The 14,651-nt window shown below is 35.7% G+C and overlaps 2 protein-coding genes across 2 annotated transcripts; one reads left to right on the top strand and one right to left on the bottom strand.

Moving 5' to 3' along the window:
* Nucleotides 1-274: 274 nt before the first annotated feature.
* On the bottom strand, nucleotides 275-1,097 carry J4E78_001972 (uncharacterized protein; the record flags this gene model as incomplete). The annotated part of the gene is made up of 3 exons (XM_049362622.1): nucleotides 275-622; nucleotides 675-738; nucleotides 763-1,097. 3 exons carry the CDS (start codon nucleotides 1,095-1,097, stop codon nucleotides 275-277), a joined length of 747 nt encoding a protein of 248 aa, XP_049225214.1.
* Nucleotides 1,098-1,875: 778 nt separating this feature from the next.
* J4E78_001971 (uncharacterized protein) lies at nucleotides 1,876-2,721 on the top strand (the record flags this gene model as incomplete). The annotated part of the gene is made up of 1 exon (XM_049362621.1): nucleotides 1,876-2,721. The coding sequence occupies one exon, from the start codon at nucleotides 1,876-1,878 to the stop codon at nucleotides 2,719-2,721; it is 846 nt and encodes a 281-aa protein (XP_049225213.1).
* Between the last annotated feature and the right edge of the window lie 11,930 nt (nucleotides 2,722-14,651).

The following is a 14,651-nucleotide window of genomic DNA, read 5'->3' as shown; positions in this document are numbered from 1 at the left end:
CTGGTGCACACCTGGGCAGCTGATCGGACAGCATGTTTGACCTATACCCTGATCTTTACCACTATATCTTGCAGTTTGGCGCACGCTCGTTTGCGGCTCAGGCTAGTGTGCCTAATTATGCATAAACACACGCACGCTGTAAGTTGATAAGATCCTAGAGCAGAGATTTTGATTGAGCGGGTAAGTATATAGAGAGAGGTGAGGTCGTTCTACATGAGGGTAATAGTACAAAGGACCAAAAGACAGTCGACAGCGCTGAGCTTTGCAAAATACATTAAGGAACGTCCGCAAACCACTTGTGCGCCAAAGCCTCAGAAGCTGTGATGCGTCGTTTCGGGTCCATACTCATCATCTTCATCAAAAGATCCTTCAGATCTTCGTCGAGATCGCTCCACAGGCAGAGTGGACGTCGCGGATAGTCTTCGCTGAAATTCGCCATCACGAAGTTCAGGTAGCCAATCCAGGGGCTATCTTCCAAGTAGGTGATCAACCCTTCCATATCTTCTAGGTCGCTGAAATATGAGACCTGACGTCGAACGACGATGGCCTCGATTGGATTGTCTTCTGTAGCCTTTTTTGGATCTACAGCGAGAACTGCTTCCTTTGTCACGGCGTATATGCACTGCGAAATTGAGTTACGTATTGAAGCACGATGCAAGTGGTAGGCCACTTACAACCAGACCAAAGGAGAACATGTCTGTCGGCTTTTGTATCGCTGCCGCTGCGTGCGCCTCTGGACTGCGCCACATCCAGTTTCCTCACTGCCTGCCACTGATGTAATGGTTATCCGGGAGGTGAACCATATCTTCCATGTCAGCAATCTGCACTTCTTTGACTTCAAGCTCCCCTCTTTGATCGTCCCAATCTAGCAATATGTTGTTTGGCTTTATATCGGTGTGCACCATCCCTTTGGCGTGTAGTGCTGCGAGGCCACGCAGAGCGTCTCGAAGGACGAGTTTTGTTGTGGGAAGCGGAACGTCTTTCTGAACGAAAGACAGTAGGTGGCCACGTCGGTATGGATGTATGAAAGTGCAATGTTCTGAGTCGGTGTCTTCGGCAACACGTACGTGAGGCGTACCGCGAAGAGTGTCAAACATGGTCTTGCAATGCTTGTAAGTTTTCTCAGGGACTGTCTTCAGTACGTACTTCCGATCCTCAGAGCTGTAAAAGACGTCAGACGAGTATCATGTTGTTTGTTTGGGATAGTGTCAACTAACGTGGCAAGATACACACGTCCATGGTTGCCCGGCCGATCTTGAAGTAGTCGTTCGACAACGTAACGGCGACCCGACTGCCCAATTACTCGCGTCAGGGCAGCGGCTCTTGCGATGGGAGCATTGGACATTCGTGTTGATAGTCAACAGAGTTGAACAGACCCAATGATTTGAGCTCTAGATGGCGACTTGTAGCAATGGAAGGCGCGTTCAATTGGGTAGCAACGAATGTGAGAGCGGACAAATCGTGATTCGAGACTGAACTGCACTAGTAGCGCTTGTATTGCAAAGATCTCACGTGCGTGTCAGGTCGTTGCCTGAAGATGACGCGCCCAGCGCCCACAGTCGTTACCCCAGACCCCTCATCTCGAAATCTCGCTAAACTCTGGGAGGCACAGTCGGGTTGCAGAAGAGAAGAGGCAGAGCAGCGGAAGACGTGGCAATGGGAGCAGACAGCGTATAGCAATCGCCTGCTGAAGTGCGAACGTAGTGCTAGACACAAACGATCGATGAACGTGTAGTGGCGTCTCTTCTCATCAACTTGATAGAGTGATTTGGCGCGTGCACACGTGCGCACGTGATTGCGCGCCTGACGTGCTGCGCCTCCTCCCCGATCTTTGCGACGGACATGCATCGACTCCACGACTACACGCCATCTCTAATGACGGTGAATAGGTACGCGCATGCTGCCAAACTTCAGGACCGCATGTCCCTCTCTTCACTAGACACTGTCCAGTTGCAAAGACCCGCATCGCGTTTCCCGCTGCTCCGCAACCCCACACTAGCCACTATGCCGCCCAAGGCAACACCGCCCGAATTCCCCGTACAGGCGTTTCCTACGTGTACAGATTTCGAAACCTTTCTCGAGCGCGAATATGCCACGGCTCCCGGCCTCTACGTGAAGCTCGCCAAAAAGAATTCTGGCACACCCTCAATAACGGCAGCGGAAGCCGTCGAAGTAGCGCTATGTTATGGCTGGATAGATGGTCGCGCCAACGCCTGCGATGAGACCTGGTGGACGGTACGCTACACACCTCGGAGAGCGAACAGTATGTGGTCTCAGAAGAACGTCGGGACGGTGGCCCGTCTCATAGAGATTGGCCGGATGCGTCCCGCTGGCCTGGCAGCCGTTGATGATGCGAAAGCAGACGGACGATGGGATCGTGCGTACGCAGGGTCTGCTACAATCGTTGTGCCTGAAGATCTCAAGATTGCGCTTGCTCAGGTACCTGCTGCGGAAGCTCAATGGGAAAGCATGAACAAGGGCGATCGATACACAGCGTTGCTCAAGGTAGAGACAGGTACAAAGGCCGGAAGACCCAAAAGAATAGAGAGCATAGTTCAAGCGCTGGCAACAGGGAGACGCTCAAGTAGTGGTACTACTGCAGACAGGACAGCTCGGAAGGTTGCCAAGAGAGCTGAAAAGAACAGCGCGAACGCTGAACCCCACATGCAAAAAACAGCACCTTCACCCCTACGAACAGGACTGCGACGATGCAGGGACTGAGATCTCCTCCTAGTTATGCTCATAAGTGTACAACAATCGACGAGTATGCGCCCACAGCATGGCGGTGCAAAAAAGTTGGACATTTTGGCAAAAACATACAACAGCGGGGTGTCGTCTGTGTTACATGACTGCCAAGGATGGCATGTGCTAGGTATATAGTGGGCCTATCCTATCTTAGTTAGCTTGTAAGACTTATACATTAATTTACACTCTACACATACTATAGAATAGTAGCTATCTTAAATTGCTAAGTCTCTCTACTTTTAGCCTAGTACTACAATCTATTCTAAGCGCGTTATCTCTGCTTTTCTTACAGTCTAACTGCATCGCTAGAGTAGCATAATATTACTTATATTACGCCTACGCTTTTAAACTAAGGTTAAGATTATACTATAAACTACAAGAAACCTAGCAACCTCTACTATCTTCTCTCTACTATACGTATAACTATAACGCTGCTGTAAGTTCTAGCTTTGTTCTTTAACAACATTAGTACATTTTATATAACGCAACTATAAGGCAGTTACAGCCTTACTAGCTTTCTCTTCTTCTATAATATTATAAGTGTTTAATCTTTCTTATAATAAGCTAGAGCATGTATACTATAATCTTTTTCTCTATAGAATTACTTGTTAGGCTTCTTACTACTTTAGGCAGATTAAGGTAGCTACTACAAACGCACTTACCTATAACTTCTACGCTCTTCTCTTAATACACTATTTTCTAACTACTTTTCTTGTTTTATTACTACGCCTACTAACTAGGCTAGATATTAACCTACTCTTTCTACGTTAGTCTTAAACGCCTACTAAGCTTTATAGAACTACTTCTTATTTAGAGACACTCTACTAAATACCTCTTCTCTACGCTATAATCTAGTAAGAGCACAGCGTAAACATAATACGTAGGCACTTTGCTTACTACTACTAGGTATAAAGACAACCTTGTTATTAACTCTTAGAGAAGACTTCTACACCTTACACTTTCTTGTCTCTAACTCTAAATTTACAACCTTACCTCTTAACTCTACTAGCAAGTTTTTTTCTAGTTTAAACTAGCTAAGTATATTAAACTATAAAAAGCCTATTACAGAGTAGCTACTATTAGGCTACCGCTGCTTAAGTAAACTACACTTATAGATTCTTTGCTTTCTACTTTACTTTAGCTATTTCTTATAACTTATTACTCTATATTCTCTAACTCTCTAGCTATTGCAATAATAAACGTTATCTACGCGTATAATATTATTACCTACTACTATAGTGCCTCTTAACACGCTGCTCTTATACCTAACACTAATTTTTAAGTTACCTAAGCAATTATTAAGTTGTATAAAACGCCTACTACCTTTAAGAACTATTCTCTTCTAGGTATATTACTACCTTAATAGAGAACTCTATTAATTCTCTCTCTAAGATAATCTTTCTTTAAAAATAACTCTAAATAAAGGTATTCTTAAAACTAGGTAGCTAGTATTAAAGAACTTGCTATAGTACAACGCAAGGTTATAAAGAAAGTTAACATCTTTAGACAGAATACTACTAAATTCTGCTCTTTGTCTACCTTAAAGGCTTAGAAACTACATTAATATTAACTTACTGTTGCATAACTAGCTTCTATTATACCTATCTTACTATCTACAGCAGCGCCTTATATCTCTCTACTTCTAGCGCTACTTCTATTATAACCTACACTCTTCTATTCTGTATTAGTCCCTCTACTACTAGACTCGCTAGCTTCTTAAGAGTCTTACTGTAGCTTCTTATATTTCTACACGTCTATTACTAATTCTTTTACTAATACTCTCTCTTTCTTAACCCTCTATAAGTCTATCTAGAACAACACTAACTTAGAGTCTCTTTACAGCGTTGCACTCTCGCTAAGACGCTTCTACATTTTGTTACCCTCTATAGCTAACACTATTATACACTAACTAACACGCTCTCTATCTTAGAATATATTAGAATCTATTAAACTACTTTTTAGAAACTAGAGAAGACAGCGTAACTTAAGAGCCTAGTAAGAGAAATCTTCTTAACAGACCTTAGAAATTACAAACTAATCTAGTAGAATAGTTAAACCTAATAAGTAATAGAACTCTCTAGCACCTCTACAGTAGGTATAACAACTACTACCTTCTACTATACGCGAACTGTTTCTACGCAAGCTTACATAGAAGAACTCTACCTTATATACTACTATCTCTGCATAGCTTACTAGAAATGCCTCTTCTTCTCTACTCTCTTCTAATCTCTACGTCTCTAACCTACTAGATACTCTACTAAATCTTATATTACGTCTATATAACTATCTAAATAAGCCTTAAGGCTACTACTAAAACTTACAGCTCTAACAGGCTAGCTAACTAATACTACTATACAGTTTTAATAATTTATCTTATAGCTACTTGCAACTGCTACTACTCTACTTATCTTAGAATACTTAGTTATATTAGATTCTGCCTTCTTAGCTATTCTAGATTTCTAGCGCTTATAGTTATTAGCTTCTTAACTAGCACCTGTATACTTAACCTGCAGATCCTCTTCTAGCGCAGAATAGTCTACCTCTACATATCTCTAAGGCCCTTACATAAGGCCTACTTAACCTAGTAGAGATATTATAAGAACATTATGCGTATGTACTAACCTAGTAGCCTTTACGCACTAGATATCTACCTACTAAAGATTATTATAATAAGTATATATTAGGTAGCGCTGCACTTACTCTACTTTAGTATTTCTAATAGAAGTTTCTGCCTACTTAATACGTAGCACATAGATAGTATAAGCGTATTTAGAATAATAGCTTTTACTAGCTAGGCTTTAATAACTACCTACTTTCTTATTATAATATCTAAACTACAGTAGCTAGGCTACAGCAGTACACTCTCTATACGCTAGCTTTGTTCTAGCATAACATTAATTACTAGAGCCTTATACCTAAGTAAGCTAAGATCTTAGATAATAACGCTATAATTAAGGCTATAGAGGGCTCTCTTAAGTTTGCTCTAGAGTAAGTTAGTTATTTCTAGCTAGACATGCCTAAAGACTAGTACCTAGACAACGTAGTTAACCTCTCTAGCAAGATCTACTTTTATAATATCTATAACTTTATTAACTCTGTAAAAGTCTATATTATAGTAAACATAATAGTAGAGTATATAGTCTAGAACTACTTATACTAGTGCTTTAAGAGAACTGCTCTATTATAGTATTAATTAAATTTTAACGTTAAGCGCTATATATTTGTTATTGCTAGCAAGAGACTTAATTACTAGAAAGAGAAGCTATAACCTTTCTAGATTTAGCTAGCACTTGCTATGCAGAGTCTATAGAAGAAGCGTTTTACTCTAAAGAACTTACTTTTAGGCTATTCTCTAGCTAAGTAGTTTCTCTAAGTTAAGCGTCTCTATTAAAACGCTAGATATAGCTACAACAATAATAACCTCTACGTTACCTATGCATAGAACCTTCTTAATACTTGTATTTAGGTCTATCTTTATAATAACGTTTCTATAATATTATTAGACAACTTTCTCTTTATACTTAAGGCACGTAAATACGTTCTTAAAGAAGTTTTTTAATCTAACGTAAATAATAGTAAGTAGACTCTTTCTTGTCTAAATAATAGCTAAGGCTATAGAGGTTTAAATAACCTAGCGCAAGGTAACGCTAGCAGAGCCCCTTATTAGCAACTCTAAGTTTCTACTTCTCTAGGCAATAGTTATTATAACAATAGTAATTAGCGCGCCTATAGTAGTAACTCTAATACTTACGCATAGTAAAATAAAAGCGAGCCTCTATAGTAGAATAGAAATAGTAACTAGAGCTAGTTAAGCAGGTCTATATTACACTCTTACTAAGCCTAGAGTAGTAGTAGCTGCAATAATATCTAGCAAGGTAATAGCTAGCGCTAGAATAGTTTCTACTCTAGTAGCAGGTCTTAATTATATAACAAGGTCTAGAGTGCGTACTTTAACTACAACCTTAGCTCTAATAAGCCTAGCGTTACTATATAATTTCTACTCTTGCGCTATAACACCTTAGCTTATTCTCTAGCTTTATTTCTAGAAGAACTACTATTACTATATAATAATTAAGCTGCTATAATATTATAGTATTAAGAAGAGAGCTCTTTTAATAAACTCTCTATACTACTAGACTAATTGCCTAACTCTAGCTGCCTCTCTAGTAATAAAGATTGCTTCTTAGATAATTCTAAAGATTACTATCTCTTAGCTTAGGCGCAAGGTAATAAACACATATATTCTAACTATAAGAATAATAATAATAGGCATTTGTACTTTGCTAGTTATGTTATAGTTCTATATAATAAGAATACTGCTTAGCTAGCCTAGTTATTCTCTTACTATAACTATACTTAGGTTTTTGTTTTAAATAATAAGCTATATTAGCACATCTACAAAAAACACTAGAGTAGCTAGGCCTAAGTTAACATTGCTTATATCTATACTATTACAATAACAGTGCCTAGTGTCTCTTAGAGTTTCTAGCTACTAATTAACAACCTAGCGACTCTAGAGCGCTCTAAGCTCTAGCGTTTACGCGTAGTAAAGTCTACTGCTCTAGCGCTAGTTAATAGTGTAGCTACAGTGCAGAATTAGTATAAGATAAAGCTTGTTGTCTGTAGTAGCAAAGACAGACCTAATCTTACTATTATTCTAGATACTAGCGCAGCAATTAGCCTTACTAATAAGGTTTTTATTAAATAGCACTTTCTAGGCGCTTTATATAAATAACTTAAGAAACCTACCTACTACACTAGCGCAGAACTAGAAAGCATGCGTACTACTAAGATAGCTTATCTTACACTTTACGTACCTTTAGTTCTTAAGTCTAGCGAACACGTATATATACTATAGCGCGTCTAAGTTTACATTGTTAAACAACTTAGCCTAAACATGCTTCTTAGTATAGACACCTTAGTGCTATAAAACGTTGTTTTAAATATTAAGAAATATACTATAATATAGCTGCTCTGCGAAGACGTAACTACTAAACTTATTATTAGAGCTAAGAATAATAACACTAGAAAGAAGTAAAAAGTTACTATTAATAGCGCTGTAAAAATCTCTCTCTACTTAGCTATTAAGGTTAAAGTATACGCTTTACACCTACTTTTAGATGCGTATAATTATATGTTTAAGCCTCTTAATATAGCTATATAGCATTTTTACGTATATAGCACGCTTCTAAAGAGCGCTAATCTTAACGTTGTTCTCTATAATAACACTAGTAACGTTATTTAGCTTCTACGCTAAACTCTAGTTAGGTATACTAAACTACTTAGCGTAGATACTGTTTACGTAATTAACTTATGCGATTACGCTCTTGCTACTTTACTAGACTTATAGTCTACTCTATCTAGCGAGTCTAAGACTAATCTTAGTATTACTATCTATAGAACTCTAGCAACTAAGAAAGTTCTCTATTAAGCGGCTATAGTGCACTCTAAGGTATAGACTAATCGCGGATTAATTGCGAATATACTACTAAAGTTTATAATGCCTATTAACCTTTAAGATAGGTAGTAGAACGTAAAGATCTTCTCTAAGGTGTATAATAGTAGACTATAGAACTAAGAAGTTATTAATAAGGTTTTTAATAAGCTTACGCATAACTAGAAGATAGAGCTAGCTTACCTTTCTACTCTCTTTTCTGTACTAGTTTTTGTTATTTAGAAGAAGGTGTATATATAGAACGCTAATAGCATAGTAGCTACTATAGATTAGAAGAGCTAGCTAGTTCTTAACATAAGAGAAATTAACTTCTAGTTAATTAAAGACGCCTACCTTCTAACTATATAGGCAGACATTCTTGTACGTCTCTAAGAAGCTAACTACATTACTATTATAGACAGACTCTTATACTTCTATTAGTTTACTATCTAGCCTAAAGACTATAGTAAGTTTACTATTAATACTTATTATAGAGTAGAAGTACTTAATATTTATATAATAGAGTTTAAGAACAGCGTATTCTACGTACAGCGCTGTAGAGACCTATTCTTACATAATATAGTTAACTTTGCGAAGGCGTATATTAACAATTTTATTATCTTTTTAAAGACGCTTAATAAACACATCTACTACCTTAATTGTTTCTTTCGCTAGATTTATAAAATAAATATTTTGCTTACTTCTAATAAGGCCTTTATTAGGTATTCTATAGTTAAGCTTCTAGGCTACTAAGTAAACGCTTTTAGCGTCGCCTCTACTAATAAGCAAATTTAAGCACTCTATAACGTTAAGTTTCTCTAGTATATAAGAGATATAGAGGTCTACTATAGTGCTATTAACTTTCTTAACAAACAGACACTATACCTTACATAAATTTCTAAGCTACTTATATTGCTTAAGACTAAGCTTCTATAGTTTACGCTAAAAAAGAAGAGTAGAGTAAGAACTATAGTAACAACAAAGGCACTAATTCTAGCAACTAGACTAATTCGCAAGGCGTTTAACAACATTTAGTCTTTATAAAGTAATATAATTTAACTATTATACTAGAACTATAGCTATAAGCTATATATTAATGTTAACTCTTCTAAATAGTATAGTATAGCAGCTATAGCGTATTACGTAAAGAATAACTCTAATCTAAACATAGTTAACTCTAACGTACCTGCTAGCTATAAGAATAATAATTTCTCTCTAACAGCCTAGCTAAAACGCTTAACTAACTTTAAGACAGCTAGTATTAAGCCTCTTCTATTTCTATTAAAGTGCTTATCTAGCGCTAAGCGTTATTACTTTCTAACTAAGCTAGAGATAGCAGAATTATATTAGATAGTAAAGAAGCTACGCTACATAATTAAAGCTGCTTCTAAGGTGTTTATCTTTATAGATTATACAGCTATTACTACTATTACCTATTAGAGAAGGTTAACTATAACAGAGTTACTTAAGAGTCTTAATCTTTATTTAGCTAAGGCCTCTATATACTTATAATAGTTTAACCTTAATGTGCGCTACTACTCTAGTAGGCTATATATTATACTAGATACGTTGTTAAAGCTACACCTTATAGCTATGCTAGAGTCTAACCTTAAGACTAATATACTTAATAACGTCGCACATGTGTTTTACGCACTTATTATTAAGATAGAAGATAGCTTTAAGACATAACTTAAACAAGCTTATAAGAATAATACTTTATAAATACACGTTCTTATAGTTATCTCTAGTAAACGCTATAATAATAAAGACTCTAAACGCCTAATGCGCAGCCTTTGTTTTCTGCTTAAGAGTAACCTAGTTTATTACTAGAATACAAAAGACAGCTCTAAGTAGCTTTACATTCTAAAGAGCCTTATAAATAAGATCTTTAAGTACGCCTATAATAGTTTTTATTATTAAGGTTTTAACTACACTTACAACTACATTAAGTCTTCTTTCTTTATCTAGAAATTAATAAAATACCTTAAGATCTATGTTAAGTACTATCTGTAGTGTAAAGTTAACTAGACGCTATAATATAAAAGATATAGATTATTAGAGCCTATTAATTAATAAGTCTAGCTCTTTAAGGCTGTCTGCATTAACATTGTAACCTACCTACTAGAGACAACTAATAGTTTTAACGCTATCTTAACTAAGACCTACTAAGTGTCTAAGGCTATTAATATTGTCTCTAGTAAGAACTATTAGTCTAGAGAAGAATAGTCTATCGCACTTACTAGAATAAACTACCTCTCTAGTTAGAGAAACTAGAGAGTAATTATTAGCGACTAAGCTCTAACGTTTATTAAAAGCATATTTAGTAAGTAACACTACGCTTTTAGTACTAAGTTTTATACTACTACTATATAGCATTCTTAGGCAGACAGCTAATCTAAGCGTATAAACTAAACTATTAGCATTGCTCTTAGGTTTTTTATTACTATAAATTAAGACTCTAACTAGATAGAGGCACTACTATATATTTAGTTTACACTAAATATAAGTTAAAACTACTCTCTTAGCTATTTGCTCTACAAATATATTATAGGTTTTAACTTCTACTAGAGCTTTAACCTTGTGCACGCTAAACGCACACTCTCTTAGAAAGACTACCTTAGCCTACGTCTTAACTACTAGAAAGAGGCTAAAGAGGCTCTTGCTTTTACTAAGGTTGCCTAGAAGAACTATTATAACTTGCGCTATTAGTCTTTAGAGCTCTAACCTAGTAACTACGTTACGCTTGTCTTAGGTAAGAGCTATAAGCTTTAAGAAAATCTCTCTAGAAAGATTAGTTAGCAGCGCTACAGCCCGCTAAAGGTACTTAGAAAAGTAGGTAAGAACGCCTACTACATTAAGTAACTGCTAGGCCTCCGCATCTATAACGTTGTAAACGCTACCTAGCTTAAACTATGTTATACTATAGAACAAGATTCTTTCTATTGCTCTTTTCTAGCGCTTTCTCTTATAGTAACTAATAAGCCTAGCGAGTAGAAGCTAAAGCTAATTAAATATATACTTAAGCGTTAAGTAAATAACACTACTACTAAGCTTAAGTACTTTGTTAAATAGAAGAATAGAAGCGCTGCTTATAACTAATAGCTGTCTGCTGTATAGCTTAGCACTGCCTATAAGATGTAAAATAATTTTAATCTCTAATTTTCTCTTACTAAGCAGAACTAGCGTAAGCTTTATTGCATATAGAACCGCAAGTTCTAATAGACTACATAAGATTGTAAGCTTGTAGAATAACTACTAGATTTAGAGCCTTAGGCGCAAGATAACTTACTACTAGCAGAACTAGAATTCTAGCTCTAAGAAACTATAACACTAGTTCTACTAGAAAACATCGCAGCTGTTAATAAGAACGCCTTACTAGTAGAGCTAGCACTCTAGCTCTAAGAAACAATAACACTAGTTCTACTAGAAAGCACTATAGCTACTAACAAGAGCGTTAATAATAATTATTTAGTTTATATACTATCTCCTCTATAGTAAGCAAAGAACCTACAACTTTATAATAGGCTTAATCTCTAAGGCATTAACACTGCCTACAACTCTAGTAGTTATAACTCTTTATCTTCTTATAAGCCCCTCTATAAGTCTATTTAGTCTAGTAACTACTATAAAGAAGTTATTACTACGCGCGTTAACAACAAGGTGCTTTTTAAGACTAACCTAGCAGCTTTCTCTATTAGTAGATAGTAGGCTACACTTAGGCTACGCCTCTTATAATGCTACTACAGCATTACACTTATTACTATAGATAGTAGGTTTTTGTCTTTTTTAACTTTAGCGTTTTTGCTTCTTTTTACTTATAGGCGTTTTTCTACTTTTTAGCGTTTCTTATAGCATTTACTTTTCTATAGCTCGCCTTTTAAAGGGCTCTTCTAGCTTCTCTATTTATAGGCCTAATAACTATTATCTACTTATATAGGCTTAGTCTAATAGAGTAGTAGCTACTCTTTGTTTTAATTAATTATACTCTACTAGAACTTTAAGCTACTATAGCTTTTCTATAACATTATCTACTATTACTATTACCTAGCAATCTATATACACTATAGCCTTACATACACTATTTCTAGTAGTAAATAATACTCTTATCTCTACTTACTTTGTATCTTAGTAACACTATGCATTATAATGTTTCTTCTAATATTAGTTTAACTCTAGTACGCAAGGTAAGAGAAGCCTACTTTTCTCTTACTTATAACGTTAAGCCTATACTACATCTATATATAAGGTAAGCTTTCTACTTGCAACTTTTGTCTCTTCTACACTAACTACTATCTCTTAAATCTATTTCTACTACTATGTTTCTAGACTACGCTGCTCTTCTAGAAGCTGCTCTTTTACGTATACCTTTTACACTACTATAAGCAGACTACTATACGCTACTTACCTAATTAGTTATAGCTAGAGGCCTCTACTAGAGAAGAGCGCTCTAATACTTAGCTTAAGAATAGACTACCTTTACTTACGCTCTCTGCAAAGGCACTTAGCTGTAGCCTACTTACAGGTTAGATATTACCTTTCTACGCTTACAGCTATTATATAGTTTCTTTAGCTACTCTAGCTAAAGCCTTACTATAGCTCTTAGTAACTCTAGATAGTTCTTCTAACGTTAGTTTACATTCTAAGAGCCTAGCAACTATTACTCTTTCTATACAAGATATTATGCGAGTTTATAGCTTAATAAGTGCTGTAACTACTTTTGCTTAACGCGCCTTACTAATAAACTACCTGCCTACTAATAATAACGTAAGTAGCTATGTCTAAGATTCTAGTAGAGCGATTGTATACTACCTTAATAAAGTATAGTAAGTGCTCTCTAACTTTACTAACAAGAAGAGCGCTACTACTAGAATACCTGTCTAGAACTCTAAGCATATTAAGAGGTAGTTGTTTAATATAAGAGTTTCTTTCTCTACTAACACTATACTTTGTTACTTTAAGAAAGCGGAACCTTAACGCAGTGTACTTAACTTTAACATTTTTGCTAACTCTAGTAAGCATCTCTAGCGCATAAATAATAACTTTAAGATATACTTAGAGTAGCTCTTTAAGTTTAGAAAGAATACTAACTACACATAGAACTAACAGGTCGCTAAGCGCATAGCTAATAGCCTTATCTTACGTAGTTACTAAGTTATCTAGCCTAGCGAGTCTATAGAAGCTGCTATAGTATATATATTAGACAAGAACTGCTAGTATGCCTAGGATGTTAACAAGCTCGCTGTCTATGTGCTAACTCTAGCCTACTTAAACTAGGTAAACCTACTAGAGATTAAAGCTAGTATAAATAAGTATCTTGCTATATATAAGACCTACAGCATTCTTAAAGACAAGACAAAGACTAGACCCTCTAACGCTAATAAGGCCTACTTCTACTTAAAGAAAGACTCTAAAGCCTCTAAGCTGCGCTAAAAATCTTAAGATCTTGTTAATAAAGTTAACTACTAGACTCTACTAATAGCTATCTTCTTTACTAATAAATAGAAGAAGACTATGTCTAATATTAATTTTGCTTAGGCTTGTTCTTTCTACTATACTAAAGAAATTGCAGCTAGCGGCTAATGCTACAACTCTGCCTTAGTAAACTTCTACTAGGCCTACTAGACTATCTAATTTAAGTTTAAGAATAAGAAGATTAATAAGAGTAAACTTATTTAAGAGCTTAATAAGAAGAGCAAATACATTATTCTTAAGTAGAGTAAAGTTATAATAGACTTTAATCTACTAGATAATATGCGCATTTAGCAAATTAACAGCAGATTCTTTGTTAATAAATATAGAACTATATAGCTTAGTATTAAGTACCTTAAGGTCTGTAGCACAAATTAAAAGATGCTTTAATACTTTAATTCTGTTTACACTAGCATGTACCTTATACTAAAAGATTAATTCTTTAGTATTACCTACTATACTTCTAGCAAAATCTAAGACGCCTTTCTCTAGCTTAAGGCTGTACACTAAAAGAAGGAGGCTAGAAGAGAAGCTAAAGAATAGGTAAAGACTCTAGGTGCAACCTAGCAGCGCAAGAGAAAGGTTTCTAAAGTAGATAAGAATAATAGGTATAACCTTAATAGTATTAACACTTTTAGTGCTCTTTCTAAAGAGAAAGATAAGAATAACTTCTTTAATATCTTTGTAGAGAATAAACAGCGCTATAAGAATGCTTAGAATACATTAACTACTTAGACCTACAACACTCTTATAGCTCTTAAGAAAGAGAATATTAACTTTCTTAAGAAGAAGAATAGCGATAGAGAATATAAGCTATAGTATAATACTATTACTCCCGCTTAAAGCACTAAGCCTAAGCCTAAGACTATAAGCCTCTACGTTACTAACACTACTAAGTACTTCTAGTCTAGGCTAACTGCTAAGCTAAAGGCTACTAAGCCTAGTAGTAAAACAAGGAGAAAGTCTAAGAAGCAAAAGACTATAGACTTAACTCTATTACCTA

Source organism: Alternaria triticimaculans (assembly GCF_023758025.1).
Source record: "Alternaria triticimaculans strain BMP 0046 chromosome Unknown scaffold_2, whole genome shotgun sequence".
Classification (NCBI taxonomy): domain Eukaryota; kingdom Fungi; phylum Ascomycota; class Dothideomycetes; order Pleosporales; family Pleosporaceae; genus Alternaria; species Alternaria triticimaculans.
Note: the sequence above shows the minus strand (reverse complement) of the source record. Positions and strands in the feature narration are given on the sequence as shown.